This window comes from Somniosus microcephalus, chromosome 6, assembly GCF_052327205.1.
Source record: "Somniosus microcephalus isolate GS21.2 chromosome 6, FLI_Smic_1.0, whole genome shotgun sequence".
Lineage (NCBI taxonomy): Eukaryota > Metazoa > Chordata > Chondrichthyes > Squaliformes > Somniosidae > Somniosus > Somniosus microcephalus.
The window spans coordinates 34270062-34292880 of NC_140992.1; the positions used below are offsets into that span (position 1 = coordinate 34270062).

General features: G+C 42.3%; 1 protein-coding gene across 6 annotated transcripts in view; it reads left to right on the forward strand.

Moving 5' to 3' along the window:
• Positions 1–22819, forward strand: part of mecom (MDS1 and EVI1 complex locus) — a 753387-nt gene that overhangs the window by 659479 nt on the left and 71089 nt on the right. For 4 of the 6 annotated variants that reach the window (XM_085989970.1, XM_085989971.1, XM_085989974.1 and 1 more), the window contains 4 exons: positions 1055–1253; positions 5123–5270; positions 6342–6498; positions 20571–21930. In XM_085989970.1, the coding sequence (XP_085846096.1) occupies positions 1055–1253; positions 5123–5270; positions 6342–6498; positions 20571–21930 (1864 nt within the window). The remainder of the gene's footprint in view (positions 1–1054; positions 1254–5122; positions 5271–6341; positions 6499–20570; positions 21931–22819) is intronic. The other 2 variants (XM_085989972.1, XM_085989973.1) reach the window with 1 other exon arrangement.

Below are 22819 nucleotides of genomic sequence, written 5' to 3' on the forward strand. Positions count from 1 at the left end.
TAGTTCTGGCATCAGGCATAAGTTTAAAGCATAAAGCTCCCACATCCAATGAAGAAATCCACATTGTCGTGCACCAGGATTGGCCTACAGAATCGTCCCATGCTCCTAAGGCTTCCAAGATTTAAGGATGGAACTTGCAGATGTTATAGGAATGGCCTGAATTGGGTTTCATGCTCATTTAAAGTAACACTGCCAACTCTCGGTTAAAGTGTTCTGGGGAGAAGGTGAAGGCGTGTCAAGAGGATCTAGCTCACATAGTATGTGATAAATTTACATGCAATTTATGGCTGGAGAGCATTGGAGGGTAGAGCTGAGACACATTAAGCCTTCAATAATATCACTGGTCCTCTGGGGCATTTTAATGCACTTACCAGCCCTCTGGGGCACTTTGATGTGGTTACTATCCCTCTGGGGCACTTTCATGTGATTACCGGCCATGTAGAGCATTTCAGTATTTATTCCTGGTTTGTACATGTCTACCTTATGGCTGTGTTTTGCTGCTGGCCATTTTGAATAAATTATGTTCAAACTATATGAAGGCACCAACTTGAAACATGTTAACATAGCCACTCGATATATGCCAACAATCCCACCCCAAATGTCAGCTAACGTATAGAAAAATAACGTGGTTCATTTTATACTGGCTCCGTTGTTGGAATATTAAAAAAGAAGCTTTTAAAATAAAAACACAATACAACTCACTATTTGTTGTTGATGACTTCCGAGTGCGAATGTGAAATGTCAAATGGTTGCTTTTGATAATAACCTGAACTCTAATTGGATCTCGTGAGGTGTGGGAAGGTTATGTGGACCATGAACTGTGTGATTCTGATATCCATTATCATTCATGGGCCATCTGTAATTGATTATTGACTAACAGCCATATAAAATCTGCATCATGTGGTGTCATTAATTGAGAGGAGTGGTTGTTTCTCCTGCCAGCGAAATGGACTTTGCCACATCTAGTACTGATAATGATTAATTGGAGTTATTAAGTCTTAAAGTTCAGTTGAATCAAGTTTCAAGTTTATGAAGTGGCGTTTCAATGTTGCAGAGGAGCGTGAGTATCGGTGTGATGAGTGCAATAAGCTCTTCGAATGCAAAGCAGAGCTGCTGGACCACCAGAAGTTTACCTGCAACAATTCCCCCACTACTTTCTCTATGGTAGATGAAGACTTCAAACCGAAGCTGAATGGTGAAGACGAACCTCACGAGTGTAAAGAGTGCGATGGAGTATACCCAGATGCTCAAAGGTGAGTGCAGTAATTCAAGCTAAGCTTAAGGAAGTGGCCCAAGAAATAGTAGATGCATTGCTGGTCATCTTCCAAAATTCTATAGACTCTGGAACAGCTCCCATGGATTGGAGGATAGCTAATGTAACCCCACTATTTAAAAAGGGTGGTAGAGAGAAAACAGGGAATTATAGACCGGTAAGCCTGACATCGGTAGTGGGGAAAATGCTAGAGTCCATTATAAATGATGTAATAGCAGAGCACTTGGAAAACAGTGACAGGATTGGACAAAGTCAACATGGATTTACAAAAGGTAAATCATGCTTGACTAATCTACTGGAATTTTTTGAGGATGTAACTGGTAGAATAGATAAGGGAGAACCACTGGATGTGGTGTATTTGGACTTTCAGAAGGCTTTCGATAAGGCCCCGCATAAGAGATTAGCATGTAAAGTTAAATCACATGGGATTGGGGGTATGGTACTGTCTTGAATAGAGAACTGGTTGGCAGACAGGAAGCAAAGAGTTGGAATAAACGGCTCTTTTTCCGAGTGGCAGGCAGTGACTAGTGGGGTACCGCAGGGATTGGTGCGAGGACCCCAGCTATTCACAATATATATAAATGATCTAGACAAGGGAACTAGATGTAATATCTCCAAGTTTGCAGACGACACAAAGCTGGGTGGGCGTGTGTGCTGTGAGGAGGATGCAGAGAAACTCCAGTACGATTTGGATAGGTTGGGTGATTGGGCAGATGCATGGCAAATGCAGTATAATGTGGATAAATGCAAGGTTATCCACTTCGATGGCAAAAACAGGAAGACAGATTATTATCTGAACGGCAATAAATTGGGAAAAGGGGAAGTGCAATGAGACCTGGGTGTCCTTGTGCACCAGTCACTGAAGGTAAGCATGCAGGTGCAGCAGGCGGTTAAGAAGGCAAATGGTATGTTGGCCTTCATAGAGAGAGGATTTGAGTACAGGAATAAGGATGTCTTGCCGCAGTTGTACAGGGCCTTGGTGAGACCACATCTTGAGTATTGTGTGCAGTTTTGGTCACCTTATCTGAGGAAGGATGTTCTTGCCATGGAGAGAGTGCAGCAAAGATTCACCAGACTGATACCTGGGATAGCTGGAATAACGTAAGAGGAGAGATTGGGTCGATTAGGCTTATATTTGCTAGAGTTTAGAAGAACAGGACTAGACAGATGTTCCCGATGGCGGGGGAGTCCAGAACCAGGGGTCACAGTCTAAGGATAAGGGGTAGGCCATTTAGGACTGAAATGAGGAGGAATTTCTTCACCCAGAGAGTGGTGAACCTGTGGAATTCTCTGCCACACAGGGCAGTTGAGGCTAGTTCATTAAATATATTCAAGAAGGAGTTGGATATATTTCTTGAGGCTAAAGGGATCAAGGGATATAGGGAGAAAGCAGGGACAGGGTACTGAATTTGGATGATCAGCCATGATCTTATTAAATGGCGGAGCAGGCTCGAGGGGCCGAATGGCCTACTCCTGCTCCTATCTTCTATGTTTCTGAATCCCGGGCTTTCTTTGGCATACTACTTCAAAGTACCGTACCTCAAGACGCCAACAAACTATCGGGGAAATGTCATTTGCTGAGGATCAGCTCTGCAACTCAACTCTGTCCCCTGGGTGACGTCATTAAATATTGTCTCCTCTCAATAATATTTGGCAAAAAGGCCACGTAATTCTATTTTGTTGCAAGAGAACTGCTGGCAAAATGTTCAGGAAAAGAAATTTTTGCAATTTTCATCTTTAAAACAGGTGCTGTACCTTCAAGCTATTCCATATGCAGAGGGCACATGTGTCAGATAGACAGGATGAAGATTTATATTAACCCTTACGCTAGTGAAAGCAGGCCCGATGCCTGCTTTTACCAGGCAGAAGAGTTTCGTGGACATTTGCTGGGCAGTAGTTGGGCAAATAGCCCAATTCTGCACCAGCAAAGTGAATTTCTAGTCGGTTCAGTAGATCTGTCGATGCAGATCGCAAGTTCCAGGTTTTCGCTCATGCGGAAATCCGGAACTTGCAGGACCTGTCAGAAAGCATACGACTGCGTAAGCTGAGCGTACACCATCGTCGGGACCGCAAATTCCAGGCCATTACCTCTCGCTGATATAATGTATGGAGTAGGTAATCCATTCTGCAATGTCACCACTGATTTTGACGACCGGTCCAGTGGTGTTGATGGCTAGACATTCAAGCCAGACCCGGCCCTTCTTTATTTACGTTTCGAGCACTTCTCAAACAGCCCTGAGCCAAAACAATCCACTTTCAGCTCTGCCTAGAATCCTTGAGCTACAGGAATGTAAAGTTAGTTGTTTTGCCTTTCAACTTGTCAGTCAGCGGTGTGGGCAGGACCAGGATCACTCACTGCTGACAGACTGGAGGCAGGTGGGGCCTAGTCACAGGGACACAGTTGACAGACAGCTCTGAAATATGCAAGTATGTTCTTCAGAATTGAAGTCTTGAGAATGGTGGCACTACATTACTTTATTTATTGCTTAGCAGCGCTCACCAGAAAAAGAACTCAATAAGCATAGACAGTCGGAAAAAGATGGAAAATTAGTCAGGCTGTGGGCGCCATTCGTGTAGGTGCTCAGTTGAGCTGTGTCTGACTGGAGCAGGGATGGTACCCCTTGATTAATTTACCTTGCCCACAACAACCCAGCCAAAGCTACTGAAGCACTCTGTGTCACGACTTTGCAAATTCGCAGTGAATACCAGAACATGTGAAATGTACCGATATTTAGCCCCACATGGCTTTCCATTATTATATCAAAACAAATATACATTAAACCAAAATAAAAATACTAACATTTATGGGAACGTGATATAACTGGCCTCCGTGTCACTAGATTAGCCAGAGATCCACTCCTAACTCTCATGCGCTGACTCCTGCCAGGAAGTACCCAGGTGTGAACAAAACAGTGACTCCATAAAGCCTTTCCACCATCTACAAGGCACAAGTAAGGACTGTGATGGAATACTCTCCACTTACCTAGATGAGTGCAGCTCCAACAACACTCAAGAAGCTTGACACCATCCAGGACAAAGCCCGTTTGATTGGCACCCCATCCACCACCTTAAACATTCACTCCCTCCACCACCGGTGTACCGTGGCTGCAGTGTGTACCATCTACAAGATGCACTGCAGCAACTCGCCAAGGCTTCTTCGCCAGCACCTCCCAAACCCGCGACCTCTTCCACCTAGAAGGACAAGGGCAGCAGGCACATGGGAACACCACCACCTCCAAGTTCCCCTCCAAGTCACACACCACCCTGACTTGGAAATATATCGCCGATCCTTCATCGTCGCTGGGTCAAAACCCTGGAACTCCCTACCTAACAGCACTGTGGGAGTACCTTCACCACACGGACCGCAGTGGTTCAAGAAGGCGGCTCACCACCACCTTCTCAGGGGCAACTAGGGATGGGCAATAAACGCCGGCCTTGCCAGCAACGCCCAGATCCCATAAGCGAATAAAAAAAAAATCAGTAAAATAGCTTCCTACTGCTCATTGTACCATCTAAGCTCACACATAAAGAGTGGACACTTTGGTGATGTGGTGGAAGCTGCCAGGGTGCATTGAATCAGAGTCCCAGCAAGAGTCAACACCATCAGAAAGAAGGGCAAAGAATTGAGAGAAACATTATTGGAAAGTGCTGCCTTTAACCATTTAAGAATAATAGAGCCCCAGCCATTATAAATTGTCTCCTTACGCATTTTAGACTGAGAAAGGTGATGAGATGAAAGCCTTTTGGTCTCCCACATGCTGGTACTGGGGTACAGGCGAGGCAGAGTCATAACTCGTGTCCCTGCTACAGAGAAAGGGAGTGATGGCCTCTCTCTTACTGACTCAACAGCTTGGACAGACACCTGCTGACACACACGGAGGAGCGAGAGTACAAGTGCGACCAGTGCCCTAAAGCCTTCAACTGGAAGTCAAATCTTATTCGTCACCAGATGTCACATGACAGTGGCAAGCACTACGAGTGTGAAAACTGCGCCAAGGTATGGTGAAGTGTTTCAATGCCTTATATTTTCAATTGTTGCCAGACTAGGAAAGAAAGAAAGCATTAGAAATCCACAAAGTACGCCGCATTCTTCAAAAGGAATATAGTTGGCGCGAGCGAGAGTGAGTGTTTCAGACAGACTTGGATTTTCTAATGCAAATTTGACATGTCGCAATTCATTTATAATTCTTAAAATGCTTGGAAAAACATTTTAAAATATCTTTAAAGGTAAGGGTTTTTCTACTTCAGGTATGTTTGGTCTCAACCTAAAAATGAAGAGCAACTTTTTTTAAACAAACCTCAGCACCCAGGCAACCAATGGGGTAGATTTTGGCTTTGTGCGATAATGTAAATTGGGTGATAGCGAGTCAGCAGCCCGTTTTACATCTCTCTCGATTTTTATTTCTATCGAAGTCAACGGAGAGATGTGAAGCAGGCTGCTGACTCACTATCACCCGCTTTGCATTATCGCACAAAGTCAAAATCTACCCGATGTGTTTAATTTGCTGTAAAATCCAGGTTAGAACGCCTTCAATTTTTACCTGTTTATTCATTGTTTTATTTTTTAAATACCGATAGTCCCTTATTTAGAGGACGAATGTAAAATAAAATCATAGAACTAATTCTGCTCTACCAGCAGGGGGCAATGCACAAAGGGAGTGCATAGCGGCAAATCATAGACATGCAGCCTGTGATTGTACGTGCTGGGAGCGTGGATCGGCTCCCATGTGAAGATACACTAGATATTACAGTAAATATATAAGCAGTTTTCTAAACATACTAGTTTTTATGCTTCCGATTTGACGTTTTAAGTGTACTATGTATCAATGACTATTATTAGGCTAAGCATTCTTGGTCCCGTTGCATAGGTAAACCAGCAGATCGGGGAAGGAGAACATACTAAATACAGAATGAAGATTAAGTTAACTTGATGAGATGGTGTTAAAATAAAGTGCTCTACATAGAAACTGGGCTCCATGTTAGTGTGAAAAACTGTATTTTGATGTCCATAAACTAAAGGCCTGGTTTGCTTCGCCTCCCTGCATCAGATTTCTTTACTATTTCCCAGCAGGTTTTTACGGACCCCAGCAATCTACAGAGACACATTCGCTCACAGCACGTCGGTGCTCGGGCCCATGCCTGTCCGGAATGTGGAAAGACATTTGCCACTTCCTCAGGTCTCAAGCAACACAAGCACATCCACAGCAGTGTCAAGCCATTCATCTGTGAGTCCCCCTGTTTGTTCTCCTCACCTTTAGCTGCGACAGTGGTGACTTCACCCAAGAATGCATGAACATCAGTAGGGTACAAGAGGATTTGTTTCTGGTCAAATCATTCATTTCTTGGAGTTATTGTTGGTGGTAGTCCAGGAAGCAAACAGCTCAATTGGTCTTCAAGGGAGAGTATTCTGGGAATGGGCTATATAGTACTTACGTCTCTGGCAGTTGGTTTTGAACGCAGCCCAAACTGATAATGGAGGTCTCTTTCTCTGATGGTTTTCAAGTTTCTAGGTGAAAAGACTTCAGTATAACCTAAATTTTATTCCTAGTGTGTGTGTGAGCCCACTGCATAGAAATGCCTATAATTTGATAATTTCCACTAAATTGTCAGACCTACTGAAAGAAACCACAAAAATAACTGGTGAGAAGATTGAGGGTGCTCTTCTGAAGTTGAGGTTAATACACCTTATTGGGACAGAATAGAGGCAGCTTTACCCTCTTCTAATCCATTCTATGCTTGTCTGGGATGAGTTGTAAGTTCCTCCAGCTAAATATTGGGAAGACAGACACTATAGTCTATGGCCCCACCACAAACTCCCTTGCCATTGACTCTATCCCCCTCCTCAGCCACTGTCTCAGGCAAAACCAGACTGTTTGCAACCTCGTGTCCTGTTTCACCCTGATCTGAACTTTTGACCCCATATCCTCTCCATCACAAAGACTGCCTACTTTCCTGTCCAAAACATCGCCCATCTCCGCCCATCAATTGCTGAATCCCTCATCCATGCTTTGGTCATCTCCTGACTCAATTGGTCTAATGCTGTCCTGGCTGGCCCCTCATCTTTCGCTGTCCATGAACATCAGCTCATCAAAACTCTGCTGTTGGCATCCTATCCCATACCAAATCCCGCTTGCCCATCACGCCTGTCCTCGCTGACCTACTTTGGCTACCAGCCCTCCATGCCACAAATTAAAAATTCTCATTCTTGTGTTTAAATCCCTCCGTAGCCTTACCCCTCCCTATCTCTATGACATTCCCCATCCCTACAACCCCCAACCCCACATACCCTCCGTTCCTCTGACTCTGGTCACCTGTGCATGTCCCTTCTCCCTTCAACCCACTGTTGGTGGCCATACCTTCAGCTGCGGAGCTCCCACTTTGAAATTCCTTCCCTCTCCCAAACCCTTCCGGTTTTCCACCTGCCTCTCCTCCTTTACGATCTTATTAAAGCCCACCTCTTTGACCAAGCTTCTGGTCACCTCCTAATCTCCCCCTCTTTGGCTCAACATGTCTTCCTTATGCCTCTGTGAAGCACCATAGGATGTTTTTCTACGTTAACAGCACTATATAAATGCAAGTTATTGCTTCTGTTGTTGTAAAGATTTGGGGATGCAAACCCATGTCATGACCCCTCATTGTGAGATATGGTAAAGTTTCAATACTCTGTGCAAGCCTACACTTCTATTATCAGTCAATCTTTTGCTATTACAACTATAAAATAAGTTAGACAGAATAGCTACTGGGCACAAGGTTCTCTGATCGTGTTACTGGAAGAACCACATGAGTGAGAATGATGGTTGGGTGACTATTGTACATTGTGTGCGCACTGCAATGCTCAGTCCCTGCACACCATCCTGTGAGGTAAAAGCAACCCATTCTTGTCTGTTCGTGAACACATTCCTGCTCTGAGTGGACTAGGAGGACTTTGTGAATGCAGATAGTAACTTGATCCAATTGTACTCAGATTATAGGATGCATATCAAGTAACATCAGATTATGGCAAATAAACTATCCAAAAACAGCATGGACATTAGAACTAACCAGCACGGCAGCATGTAAGCTATATCAGTTACGTAAAGAGTGACTTTCCCTTTTAAAGTTCACCATTTCGCAATGTGCATTCTGTTTAAATTACTAAACAGTTCATTTACTAAACAGTTTTTTAAATTCAGAAATTGATTTCCCCCCAATTTTCTCTTTTCATCCTTCCTTCTCTGAAGGCAGACTCATACTTCAGTATAATTCAGTGCTCCCTCGCCTAAGTAGCTGTTCTTCATCCCTGAGGCCATCTGGGGAGTGTTAGCAGGCCATATGACTGCAGAGAACATCATAATCAAATCCTACCTTCACCTGACATCCACACGTGTACTTTCTAGTACAAATCAGGAGTGGGAATGCCTGGCTGCTTTTTCTCCTCCATAACAAAGGAACATTGAGACCAATTGTAGGGGCCCTATTACCATTCTGGTTAATATCAGCTAACTCAGCAAAGACCAGAGGTCAAAACCAGGATGTTTCTACTCTGTGTGGCCCAGCATCGAATCTTGGTGATGCGAATACCCACTGCACTCTTGAGGAGTTAAGAAATAGATATTAAGATAGGTTGAGTATCATTCCTTCTCACTTCTTATCACCTAATTCATTATTCAATTCTGGTAGGTTGGTAAAAACAAAATTAAAAAACTCGAGAGCAAATCATTGCACTTTTTACTACGTTTGATCGCATTTCTGCATTTTTCAAGTGATTAAACCTATTAACCTGTTTTTTTTCTGTGCTGTAAACCTATCAAATGAACATACAATTGATTTTTATTTGCTTATTGCTAGGTAATGATCTTTCAAAGTGCCTGGTAATCCAGCTGTACCGGGTGGAGTTGTATTGTTCAAGTGTTGTATTGTGTTACTCTCCTCAACCTCATCCATAGTCATTTATTTAAAAGGCCCACACACGCACACGCATACACACACAGTACGTCCTCCTGCTCAGCCTGTTTTCAGCAACTGTCTCTTATTACTGCGTCCTGCCTTAGCTAAACAGAAAAAAATCCTTAACTATAATAAAACAAAAAAGAAAGGTAATTATTAGCTTGTTTGAAAAAAATAAGCCACTCAATGGAAACCACATGGACTTATGGGCCAAACATATTCAAAATAGCACTTAATTTGTTTTAATAAGCAACAAATATGCAGCCCCCGAGTACTGACTAATTACTGTGTTCTCAGAAAATTGCTTCACAAAGCATACTGGCATCAGATGGACCTGATATTACAAAGCGCTTTGCGGTTTGCGGTGTGCTCACAGCATTTGGGAGTGATGAAAAGCTTGTCGGGTGGTAATGTCTGGAACATTTAGAAATTAGAGAGGGAGAGAGAGGAAAAGAAGGGGCGAGGTATGAGTCAAACAATGAAGTGTGAAGTTGAAAGACTACACCGAGTTGCGAGTGCTGCTAGCTTTCTAATATTATCCCCACATGTGGCTCTTGCATACATTGCACAAGTACCACACTGTATACTGGGGAATTCAACAGACATTCAAAAACAGCTGAGCAGCATCAGAATCCAGAGTTACCAAAAGGTACATCAGGAGAAAGGAAAATATTTTGCGGAATTGATGTGAATCCCTAACTTTTTCGCATTCAGATAATTAGCAGGTCCCTCATTAAACCCCAAGCAGGCAAGCATTCCAGGTCATAAAATTGAGGCTTAGCATTTCTAGTGTGCTGCTATTTTCCTACCAAGTTTCATACAATATCAGGAATTGAATGGCTGATGCTAGGAGTGCATGATATCACGCAACCCATTACCTCATAGCCTATTGAGATCGCAGGGAGCCACGTATATTTAAAAATGAAACAAATTCATTAATATACATCGTTTTTTAATTGAATCATTTTAATAAGGTTTCCATTGGTTTAATGAGGTGTTCATACTTTTGAATTCCATCTTTTAGTTATTATATTTTTGGTTGAATCTTGAATGTTTGTGTCTCTCAGGGTAAAGGATGTTCTAGGGATAATGGGGAAGGAGAATGGGGGTGTGGGGGAGGGATCACCAACATCAGCATCGAGTACAACCAGATAGGGAATAATACAGAATGGGTGCAAATTCAAACTCCGTTTATTCTGTCCCCAAATAAGTGTCTTGACACCAGATTCAAATGACTGCCCCTTGCTGTACCTGTATCATATCCACCTTCAGGGCTTCTATGAGGAGAATGTTCCTCTTTTTCTTAAAAAAAGGTTAATTTTTTTGGCAGATTTTAATAATCTTTGATCAAAATGGCTGCTGGGGGTCATTTTCTTGCAGTCAACTTCATGAAACACAATTTTAATAAGGGAAATAATAGAAAAACAATCACTACATACCCGCAAAATGTTCTTAAATGAACACTTAACAGGTATAGCAGTTCAAAAGTTTGGTATTCCAACTGTGGATTGTCAAAACTTGCCGATAGTGGCCTTTGAACCCGTGAGCTGATGTAGAAGAGGTGATACATTTATACAATCACATTTTTAGAAAGGTGTTGGCATGCACTTTCCTTCTGCATTGATTTGTTTTCATTAACTGTGCAAAAGGTTTCAGGTATACAATAAACAAAAAGAGAAATATTTTTTAAATGTATTATTGCCTGTTCTATGGGAGAGATTTTTTAACTCAAATGAATAACTGTTTTGAGAAATGAGTGGAGATTACTGTTGCTGACGTTATTGTACAAACACTTCGTGTAGTCATACAACATTCCTATCTTGCCACTTTAATATTGTAAACAGGTTAATGCCTCTATTAAACTAGCAGAGAGAGGAATTTGATATGAGCCAGTTAAAGCATTTGTACAATAACTTCCTGGCTGTAATTCCTATTCTATAAATTTATTTTTAAAAATACAATTAATAATGATGCAAAATGTATACCTTGCGTATTCCGTAGTTATCATGGAAGATTTACCTCTTATTGTACTTGGATGTGAAGGGTCGCCTGTGAAAAGCCCATGGAGGAAAACTTGGGCTGGCTCAATTACATGCATGCAGCCCTCCCACCTGATCTTCCTCTGAGAGCTGCACCCAAGTGCAATAAGAATAAAATGTGTCTATTATTTTTAATTTAGAAAAGGAAACAACCATAATACATTGAAATTATTGAAGGACATTTTCATTTCTGATAAATATTTCCGTCTTTCGGATGAGGCATTAAACCAGGATAGGTCTTCCCTCTCAGGTGGACATAAAGGATCCCATGGCACTGTTTCGAAGAAGAGCAGGGGAGTTCCCACCAGTGTCCTGGCCAACGCTTATCCCTTAACCAACATCACTAAAACATATTGGCCCAGAACTTCGGGTCTCCACGGGTGAGTACGGACGGGGTACTCACCCGTAAGCCCAATGGAAGTGCCGGTTTCCTGCATGCACTGCGCATGCGCGGGAAACTGGCACTTCCGTTCCCCTGAACGAAGGGGTTCAGAATTCGAACGCGTGCACGGGAGAGGTTGCGCGTGCGCATCGAACTTCAGTTTTTTTTGCAGGTTTCCCCGGGAGGGTACGTCTGCAGAAGTTACACATTTAAAAAGCAGGCGTAAGGCCGCTTTTTACAAGGTAAGTGCTGAATTAATTAAAATTAAAACATTTTTTCCACAGATTTATTATTTTTAAATACTTTAAAGCAAGGTAAGTTTATTTTTAGCCCCGTTAGAAAATAAAATTATTTTTTTCAAAAATTTAAATTATTGTTTAAAATAGTTATTTCATGTAATTTATAGTTTATTTTAAAAATGTGATTTATTTTTTAATTTATTTGAAGATTTAGTGCTGTTTTGGGGCCGTAGTATTTGTAAGTTTTGACAGCTCTTCCTGTCAATTTTATGAATGGAGCATTCCCTACTCCGATTGGCTCTCCATGGCCCACGTGATCCCAGGGGACGCATCGAACTAACTGCGCCCCTGGGATACGCAAGCACTGCGCGCCGGCAGCTGGGCCAGGCCCCGGGTCGGAATTCCACGCGGGCCCACAGCTCAACGGCCGGCGCACTAGGTAAGTGCAGGTCGGAGGCTTACACCCGCGGGTTGCCCCGACCCGAATTTCTGGGCCATTATCAGATGGCTGTTTGTGGGACCTTGCTGTGTGCAAATTGGCTCCCGTGTTTCTCTACATTACAGCAGTGACTACACTTCAAACGTACTTCATTGGTTGTAAAGCATTTTGGGACATCCTGAGGTCATGAAAGGTGCTATATAAATGCAAAGGTTTCTTTCTTTTTCTTTTATTTTGATAAAATTATATCTCAACCTGATTAGGCTGTGAAGGTCTGATTATGCATTTGCTCTATTACATGTAATGCTTGAGTGAAAACAGAGTGACTGAATAACACAGGATGCTCACTCTGTACCAGCAGATGTTCCTCTACTTGGAAAGAACAATGCTTACCACATGACGGAGGACAAGTAACCTTGCATTAGTGAACCTATTGCAGAGATGGTGCTGGGAAGTCCCCATTATCTTGTATGGGATCATCTCGATTACACCTTTTCTGGAATTATATTTCATTCTATTCATTGCGTTTTTTTAATGACCTGGTAGATATTGACTAGGCACTGAAACTATGGGCTGGATTTTCTCAATGGGGAGCTTTTGGAGGCGGGACTCCCACTTGTCGGGTTATAGTCCCGCCTCCATCGACTTGTGGCCAACCTACACTATTTTCCCTTGATTGACCCTGTTAAGCCCGCCCAGCAGGCTCAGCAGGCCAATTAAGGGAAAACCGGTTACAGGTGACATCAGCGAGTGACATTTCATCTGTCAAGAACTTATGACAGATGAATTGTCATCGTTTGATGGCTCTGTGAAGCTGTCAAACACTGACAATCTGTCTTCTAAGTTGAGCCTTTACTCAAGACTCAATTAGAAAGCCTTCCTGAGCAGAAAGCAGAAGGCTGCAGCTTTTGACAGTTCAGCGGCCATTCTGCTTTCTGTGCCGGTGAGCTGAGGGACTCCCGAGACCTGAAGGGAGGAAGCCTGCAGGAAGAAGTAAAGGTAAGTAAAACTTATTAAAACACTGTACACACACCTCACAAACTTATCTCTCCACACTTGCACTCATCACTCACCTGCACACTGGACATCTCGACCCCTCCGACCCCCGCAGACCGACAGCCCGCCTCGCTGACCCTGGCGAGGTTCGGAGCCGTCGGGAAGCCCACACTTCAGGGCTGAAAATAGGGATTCTCAAAAAAATTGCCCGTTAACTACCTGTCAACAGGCAGTTAATTGGCACTAATCCCCTTCCCGCCTCGGGGAGGTGGCTCCCAGCGTGGGTCGGCTACCCGCCTCCTGGGAAGATGGCATGGAGGCAGGTTGGGGGGGCGGGATGGGTACCTGCCCACAAATTCTGCCATTTTCCTGGCAGTCCCGCCTCCAAACCCGCCTCCCCAGGGCTGGCAAAACTCCCCCCATGATACCGGATGGCGGCCTATTGCATCTGAACCCTGCTGTTTATCAAAAGACAGTTGCAGTCTTCTATGCAAATATTTCAGATAAATATTTAACAATCAGTTTTTGACATCACTAGTTATTAAAATTCTGTTAAAACACTGAACCTAAATAAGAACTATGCAGTTATTACAATATATCCAACACTATCAATGGCAACTTATTGCAGAGTTCTTTAAATTCTTTTCTGTGATAATCTTGCCTTTCCCTTATATAACTAACCTACAATTTGAATATGAGTTCAGGACTCAACGTTTAATTTATATCCCCAGTTCCCCCATGAAATTCTGCATGGTTTTCTAAGAATAAGCCTTTAATAAGCCTTCACAATCCTCTAAGCAAGCAATACACTTTGATAATTTCCTTCCACCCAATTTACTTTATGAGCATCACTCGAGTAGTGGTTATAAAGTGCAAAAAACCCTGTTAACTCTTTCTAAAAGGTCCCTCACAGATTTACTCATGATTACATGTTTGTTCAAATTAGCCTCCAGATGATAATATGCCCCTTTATGAGCAGTGCTTTATTGTTAACCTATGCCCACCAGGGACTGGGTTCAGCCTCCTCAGGCTTATTTCAACTCGAACCCTCACAGCCAAAAAAGGAGACGATACTTTCACTTTATCAGTCTGACAGAATTATAATCCTGTGTGAAGTGTAATGACTCAATACATGAAGATCAATGAAAGACTCGGATTCACCTGAATGAAGGCATATGCTGCCAGAAGTCATTTCTAACACTGGACTACAAATGAAACTCCCCGGGACCTGCTCTTTCCTCATAGAAAATAAATACATTTAGTCGCGTCCATCATTGCAGGTCAAGTCCTGGTTCTGGTAAATCCCCATGTGGGTGGTGTTGTAAAGATGGGCAGCAGTAAGCCCTTAATGAGCAGCAGAGCAAAAAACAGCAAATGGGGCAAACAGCTAGCAAGACCTGAGGCTAGGAACTGGGGTTGGCTTTGAGTGGAATTTGTATATTGGCAGCACAGATCTAGCACTACAGCAAGGACTAATGAGCTGGCCTGGAGTTAATTATCATCCTGGATAGCTAGGAGACAATGCCAATCCTGGTAACAGGATACACACAACTTTCTTGTAAAGTAGACCCATGTTGTCACATGACTCTGGTTTTACAACAGAGTTTCTTTGTTGCAATATCATAACTTCCATTAAAATAGTGGACAAAAGAATGTCATACGAACGCATTAAATGATTGTATGTTGATATCACAATGTCCAACTATTTGGTGTAAAATGAATGGATTAACACTAACACATCCTTTAAAATCTTTGACAAATCAATTGCAAGCAGATGCACTAAGTGTTCATATGCCAATATTACACGGTGTAATTTTTAGGTTTATTTCTCATTCTTCTGCAGCATGCGTCCCCTGCCTATTGGCTTGTGTTCACTACAGGGCCAATTCAGTGAGGCTGCCCTCCTAATGAGGTGCCTTACAGGGGGAAAAAAACTAGCAACTTTCACATTCTCAGAGTATCTGAAAACACTTTACAGCCAGTCAATTACTTTGAAATGTAGTCACTGTTGTTTTGTAGGTAAACATGGCAGCCAATTTGCACACAGCAAGAGCCCACAAACAGGAATGAAATTAATACCAGTTAATCTGTTCTTGGTGATGATGGTTGAGGGATTATTGATGGCCAGGACACTGGGGAGAATGCCCCATTATTGCTGATTCCCCAGCGTCTATCCCTTGAGACATGGAGGTAGATTTTCAACTTAACACCCATTATAGAAACCAACCAATTTTCATGTTATGTTGAAATAAATACTATGATAATATGATGACAGGTGCCTGATGCAGAACATTGATCACCTTTTCCCTGTAAAATTGGGCACACAGGCATTGTGGATCAGCTGCCCATTATGGAAACTGACCACTTGTTATTTCCCTTAAATCAATGGAAATTAAAATTGGGCTGGGGGTGGGGGGTAGGTTCTATAACAGGTGGATAATCGGCAACACCAGTTTTATGCATGGGCAGTAGGTTGAAAGTCTACGTTTATTTCTTTCTATAGACACTCAGTAAGCCTGTGACTGATTTTTCCAAAGGGCTAAAGCAGACTGAAGGGCAAGTACAGCTCATTTTTAAATATTAAAGTTATTTTAGAATATCTGTCACCGGGTACATAGCAATGTACAGAACTGGAAAAGACTATTGCGCTCCATCTGACTAAAGCTTCCTATGTAATGTCAGTCAGCTTAATTCTTCAAAACAGCGTAAGACTTTACATGCCAAGCATCAGCATTTTAAGCTGATGGTCAGTGGTTTAACTCGTATATTTCACAAGAAGAATTAGCTTTTATCACTAGGATTCGGGGTTGGAAGTATCAACCAATCAAATTGGTTGGAGCCTGTCAGAAACAATAAGACCAGTTGCAGGGTGGTGCTGGAGACTGTCTGAACCAATCGGGTCAGTGGAGGGTGACTGTAGATTTTTCAAAGCCAATCAGATTTTACTTACTACCACTGTTGGTTGCATAAAACATGAGGCAGAAAACTTTTAAGATGAGCTGATGTTTCTGAGAGTCATAGTTATAGGTGTGTTCACATAATAATAACACACTACCCTGTATTACATTACATTTTTGAATAAAGGAACTTTGTGGTGATTCCCAAGTGTTTTCTTATGTTAAGAGGCTTGCTTTCTTCAAGTCTGGTTGAGATTAGAAGGATGTTGCCGAGTGTGAAGGCATTCATTGGCTTTATCTGAGCATTTTTGTCATGGCACTCATGGAACTGCTTGGGTTTGGAAACAAAATGAGGAGAAAGTTAGAGTGTTGATGATATTTACATATTTTTTTTAAATGACACAGTGTACTACTGTAATGTGTGATACAGAACATTGGCCTGTTTGTGTATGGGTCACAGCACCTGGTTATGCTCTGTCACTTTGAAAATGTTTTCAGCTTGTTAATGCACTTGTGATGGAAGTCCTTTTGTTGCTATGCAGTAACCAGGAAGAGAACCTGCACTTTCCGTATTAGAGCGGTCAGCATCCGTGGGAGGTGATACTCTTAACCAATAAGCATCTAATAGAATGCAAACCCCAGACTAGCGGGAGTCAGTCAGGCCCACTTGAGAGTACAAAATGTAGCTTCTTTATGCCTGTTCTGGAAAATCACATTATGTGCAGTTCAGTTTTTTTTAATGATTACAGTCTGTAATAGTTTTTATTTACAGTACAAGGAAAATAAATCTTTTTGACAGGGTCAGAGGAGTAATATAGCCTAAAAATTACTGTTGCCGATAATAGTGGGCAAACACTTAATTTCTTCGTGTACCATTCCTTTGCTATTTTAACAGCAGCATTAATTAATTTACTTTAAATGAGTTAATGCCTCCATTAACATAGCAGGCAGAGTAATGTCATCTGAACTTCAGCATTCACCAACAGTACTTTCTAGCCTCTCTGTTTTAAGGTTTTACAACACAAAGGCCAAAAATTTCAGCTTCTGCGCTCGTCAACCTACAATCTTCCTCCCTTTAAAGTGAATGGGTTGGATTTTGACTTTGTGCGTTAGTGCAAAAAGGGTGATGGCGAATAGGCAGTCTGTTTTACATCTCTCCCTGGTTTTATTTTCATTGAAGTCAATGGGCTGCCGATTCACTATCGCTCGTTTTACACTATTGCACAAAGTCAAAGTATGCCCCAATGGGTGCAAAATCGTGAGCTGACGAGCACACAAGGGCAAAAGCCCAGTCAAATTGTTTGAACTTGCACTCTTCATACGACATGAAAGGGGTGTGATAATTTGGACTGTGGGCATGCTCAAGGATGTTTTAAATCTGAACTCATGCATGTAGGAGAGCAAATTGGATACAGGGTAGGACATTTAGGACTGAGATGAGGAGAAATTTCTTCACTCAGAGGGTGGCGAACCTGTGGAATTCTCTACCACAGAAGGCTGCGGAGGCCAAGTCACTGAATATATTTAAGAAGGTGATAGATAGATTTCTGGACACAAAAGGCATCAAAGGGTATGGGGAGAGAGTGGGAATATGGTATTGAGATAGAAGATCAGCCATGATCATATTGAATGGCGGAGCAGGCTCGAAGGGCCGAATGGCCGACTCCTGCTCCTATTTTTCTATGTTTCTATGTTTTTATGCACGTTGATCAACAACTAAAGGAGGAAAATGCAGGCACATGTTTAGGCGTGATCCTTCATCAGAACTCCGCTCTCAGCTTTTGTTTAGATACTACTAACTTATTCTCATCCCTACTGAAGGCTACTTACAAATTGTTTGCTTAAACTAGTTAAATCATCATGCCCTCTATCTCCCAACTACCTCTGGGCTGCTGCATGATCCGGAACAAGTACAGATGTGACAGTAAGCTGGTTTTTGTCTTGTGAATGTAGAATGCTCTGCCAGTTAGGACTATATTGTAGGTGTGTGTTATAAAATGTACCAGTTCACAAAATAACCTAATGCACCTGGGGTTAGATTCTCAAAGAAAGCAATTGGACCCTGCAAAGTTGCATTGAAGTCTGTGCAACACCTTTTATTTTCACATTTAAAATACCTTTAACCCTTTCAGGTGTAATTATTTTTGGCTTGAAAGGTAAAATTACAATAGGCTCCAAAATGTCAGGAAAATGCACTGAATAAAATGGCAAAAAACAAAGTTCTATGGGGTAAGAAAATTGTCCCAGACACTTCAAGACAATAAATCTTATGCCTTCAGCACCCATATCCCCACATGCCCCCTTAAGTAATTTCTAAATTCAGTAACTTCTAAATTTACCATCCAAAAACTGTCCCTTTGTGTACTTTAGTTTTTTTCCCCTTACCTTAAAAGTTATGCAGCTCAAGACAAACCTGTGTTCGGCTGCACTTTAAGTCTAATGGTAAGTTTTCACATGTCATAAGGCTTGTATTCAAGGCTGTTTTTAAGTAGTCAGCTTTTATGGAACTGTTTTAGCTTTTCTGAAGCTGTTGGGCAGCTTTTGCAGGTTAGTATTTAGCAAAGACAAGCATATGTTGCATAATTACTATATTAATAGTTTGGTCTTTTATGGTCATCACCAGAGAGGTTGTAGTATTTTTATTGAAAATATATAAAAGGTTATCAGTCTCCTTCAGTGTAGCCTTCCAATCACATCTCTAAAACCCTTCAGTGTTTTCTATTTATCCTTCAGTGTTAAATGTGAATGACTGAGGTTACAGAAACGTTCAAACGCAGGAAGGCTACCATCAGAAACAGTAAGAGGGGAAATAGAGGACGTGATTGTAGGTCCATGGGAACTAAGAGTGCAGGATGGGATACATTCAATTCAGCTTCCTTCTTTTCTGCTTAAAATAGCGACTGGATCATTCCATTGTGATATTTTGTCAGTCTTTTACAAATGTTAAAAAATAGTTGTTGACAAGTGATTCAGAGCACTCAATACCCATTGTTTTACTTCTTTGATGTGTAAGGGATGAGTATGAATACAGCAACAATTCACTATTAACAAGTGCAGATCCCAAGATACCAACAGAGGCTCCAGGATTCTTCAAAAAAATAACATCTGGTTCCATTCAAAAAATGTCATTTATTGCATAATGAGAATTCAAGCCAAGCACTGTTGTCATCGTTCCAATCAGCCACAATCTCACACATGCACAAAAGGGAAAAGACATCACCTTATACACAACCTATAGGTTCATATCCTTACTCAGTAGTATTAGTTGAAATCTTGGGCATACAACTCGATTTAGTGACCTTCAAGTTGGTCCATCTGAACCAAACAAGGTTCATACAAGAGCACCAAACAAGTGACAATACCAAGAGGCTAATCAGTGTGATCCGCCACTGCAATAACACAGCCACATCATCCCTGGTACTTATGGATACAGATAAGGCATTTAACTGGGTGGAATGGGACTTCCTGCTCCACCATTTTGGAGAGAATGACTTTTGAGAATACGTACAAGGAACAGATGAATATGTTGTACTTAGGAGTGGGGTGCCGGGAAATGGGTGGTGCAGTGGTCCTCAGGGACCTGGGTTCTAATACAGTCTAACCCAATGGGATTAAAGCCTTCTCTAGCTGCTGGCTCCAAGAGTCCGATTTGAAATAAATTTGGCAATTCAAGTCAGTTCCCTGTGGGAATAGGGGCAGAGTATAAAACTGGCCTTAATTTGGCACTCATTGGCACTAAACTGGCACTCATTGGCACTCAGAGGCCGCAGGATGGCTGAAACATAGGGCTGGGACAGAGTACTCTGCCTCTGACTGTGCTGCACCTGACGTGAGAGTGCTTGATGCTGACACTGAGTGCCTGAAATGAAAAGTGTTTCATTCTCCATTTCCAACCTCTCACAAAATTCACACGAAAAAGTAAATGAAGCAACAAAAATCCCAGATTTTTTCCCCAAATCCTTGGTATCGGTGATGGGCTGTGAATAGAACACCCATCCATCCTCCTATTGGCACAGAGCACGGCATGAGAGACCTACAAGGAGGACAGATGGAGTAAACCTGAGGTTTCCTAGTAGGTGAATACCCTCAGTAAAAATTATTCCATGCAGTGCAATTGTGTTTAAATTATAAGTTTGATATTTTTCAAGTTGAATTTTCCCTTGTGTAGTTTCTGTTTTGCCCATCAGCCTGATAGATACAAAATTTTGGGGCCCTATTGTATGCGTCTTATTGAATTGGCTGTATCTCAGACTTCCACTGGATAATCTTTGCAGAGTGGCTGCCCTAACTAAATCATTGAAATATTGTCACGATGCCACTGATGCAGGTGCTTGATAATACATTGCTTCACAGTTGACATGTTTTCATTTTTCATACAGGTGAGGTTTGTCACAAATCATACACACAGTTTTCTAACCTATGCCGCCATAAAAGGATGCATGCTGACTGCAGAACGCAAATCAAATGCAAAGACTGCGGTCAAATGTTCAGCACGACCTCATCATTAAACAAGCATAGACGATTCTGTGAGGGCAAGAACCATTTCACCACGGGGGGATTATTTGGTCAAGGCATTACACTTGCAAACGCTCCAGCTCTGGATAAGTCCGGTTTGGTTAACATGAATCATAGCAATCCTGGTCTTGCTGACTATTTTGGTGCAAATAGGCACCCGGCTGGACTAACCTTCCCAGCAGCCCCTGGTTTTCCATTTAGCTTTCCTGGCCTGTTTCCCTCAGGGCTTTACCACAGGCCACAATTGATACCTGCTAGCTCACCACTGAAAGGGCTGTCAGGCACTGAACAGAACACCAAACACCAAAGCCAATTGTTGGCATCGTCCCAGATGCTACCTACCACACCAGACATTTTGAAAGCAGTAAATCGACAGTCATCCTCAGACGAAATCCGGCCACTGGAGGTTCCATCCGAGAAATCATCTGAGGAGAAGCCGCGAGGTAAAACCAGTGACCAGTCGGAAAGCAGTGACCTTGATGATGTCAGCACACCCAGTGGCAGCGACCTGGAGACAACCTCTGGATCTGACCTGGAAAGTGACGTTGAAAGTGACAAAGAGAAAAATAAAGAAAATGGCAAAACCGCATGTGACAAAGTAAATAGCCCTCAGAAAGCAGTCCCTATAAACAACAATAAGAAGGATTTTTCCAACCACTCACTTTTTTCCCCACCACTGGACGAACAGATTGCGGTGACAGGAGCTGTTAATGATTCTATTAAGGCTATCGCTTCTATCGCCGAGAAGTACTTTGGTTCTACTGGACTTGTTGGCATGCAAGACAAAAAAGTAGGGCCACTGCCATACCCTTCCATGTTCCCTTTTCAATTTTTCCCTGCATTTTCTCAACCAATGTATCCATTCCCAGATAGAGACTTAAGTGCTGTACCTTTAAAACTAGAGCCACAATCGCCAAGTGAGCTGAAGAAGCTAAGGAGTGGAAACCCTGAGTCGCCATTTGACCTCACCACCAAACGCAAAGAAGAGAAGCCAATGCCAGCTGTGACCTTAAAGCCACTGACTTCCCATTATGCCAGTGAAGAGCAGCCACTGGACCTAAGCATGAGCAGCAGAAGCCGAGCTAGTGCAAGCACCCAAGTAGAACCACGGAAAAACCATGTGTTTGGGGAGAGGAGGAGCTCCAGTGTTGAGCAAGCCAAAAGCTCAGACCATTCTCTGCAGCATGCCAAACCAACCCCTTTCTTCATGGATCCTATTTACAGGTAAGACAACATGTTGCATTTGGTTTGACACTTTAACGAGAATTTAGTTGAACATGTACAAAACTAATGAGGATTGCTACGCCGCATCTTTAAGTAATATAAAGTCTTGATCCCGATGGGATCCTTTTTTCTTCGTAGAGTAATTCCACAGAGTCAATTTTTATTTTGAATGCAAAACTATAATTTTGGCAGAACCACGCAAACCATGTTCCCAGTAGCTCTGCTGTCTCTCACAGCTTCACACTACGAGCTTGGCAAGCATCACACTTAGCTTCCCATTGGCTAGAATATCCCAGTAAAACCTGTTCCTGCCTTGGATTCTGCACACTCCTTTGTCCAGTTTAGTTACTAACTGCTGCGTCCAGCGATAGGATGTAGTTGCACAAGAAGAATTCCAAGTTATTATCATCATTTAAAGGAATGCTGTACTGTTACATTTCATATTATATAAGTACTTGGTTCAGTTAAGCTGTCCTGCCATTTTTGCATTCCTCTTACCTACAGCACCTTCTTTGGGTTTGTTGGTTTATGACTAAGTAGACTAGTTTTATTTTGATTTTTTAAATTCCTTCCTATTTTAAAATATTGCTTTTTGTTCTCCTTTTTACATTTTCATATACTGATAACATTCCACTACAGAGAAGGACAAGCAACCTATTCCCCTGCAGCTGCCGATGCAACTCTGCACTAATAGGTTCATAACAAGGTAGCAGCCCCAGTGAACTTTTCCTTACCTCCTCCTCCTCCAGTGTGGTAGGCTTTTTACTTGCTCTAGGTAGCTCCTATCTGATGGTCTGGCTGAGATCAGCCACTCACCATGTAGAGAATCACAGGCACAAAGTAGCATCCTACTATAACCAAAAGTTATATTCATGTAGGTTTGCTTGCA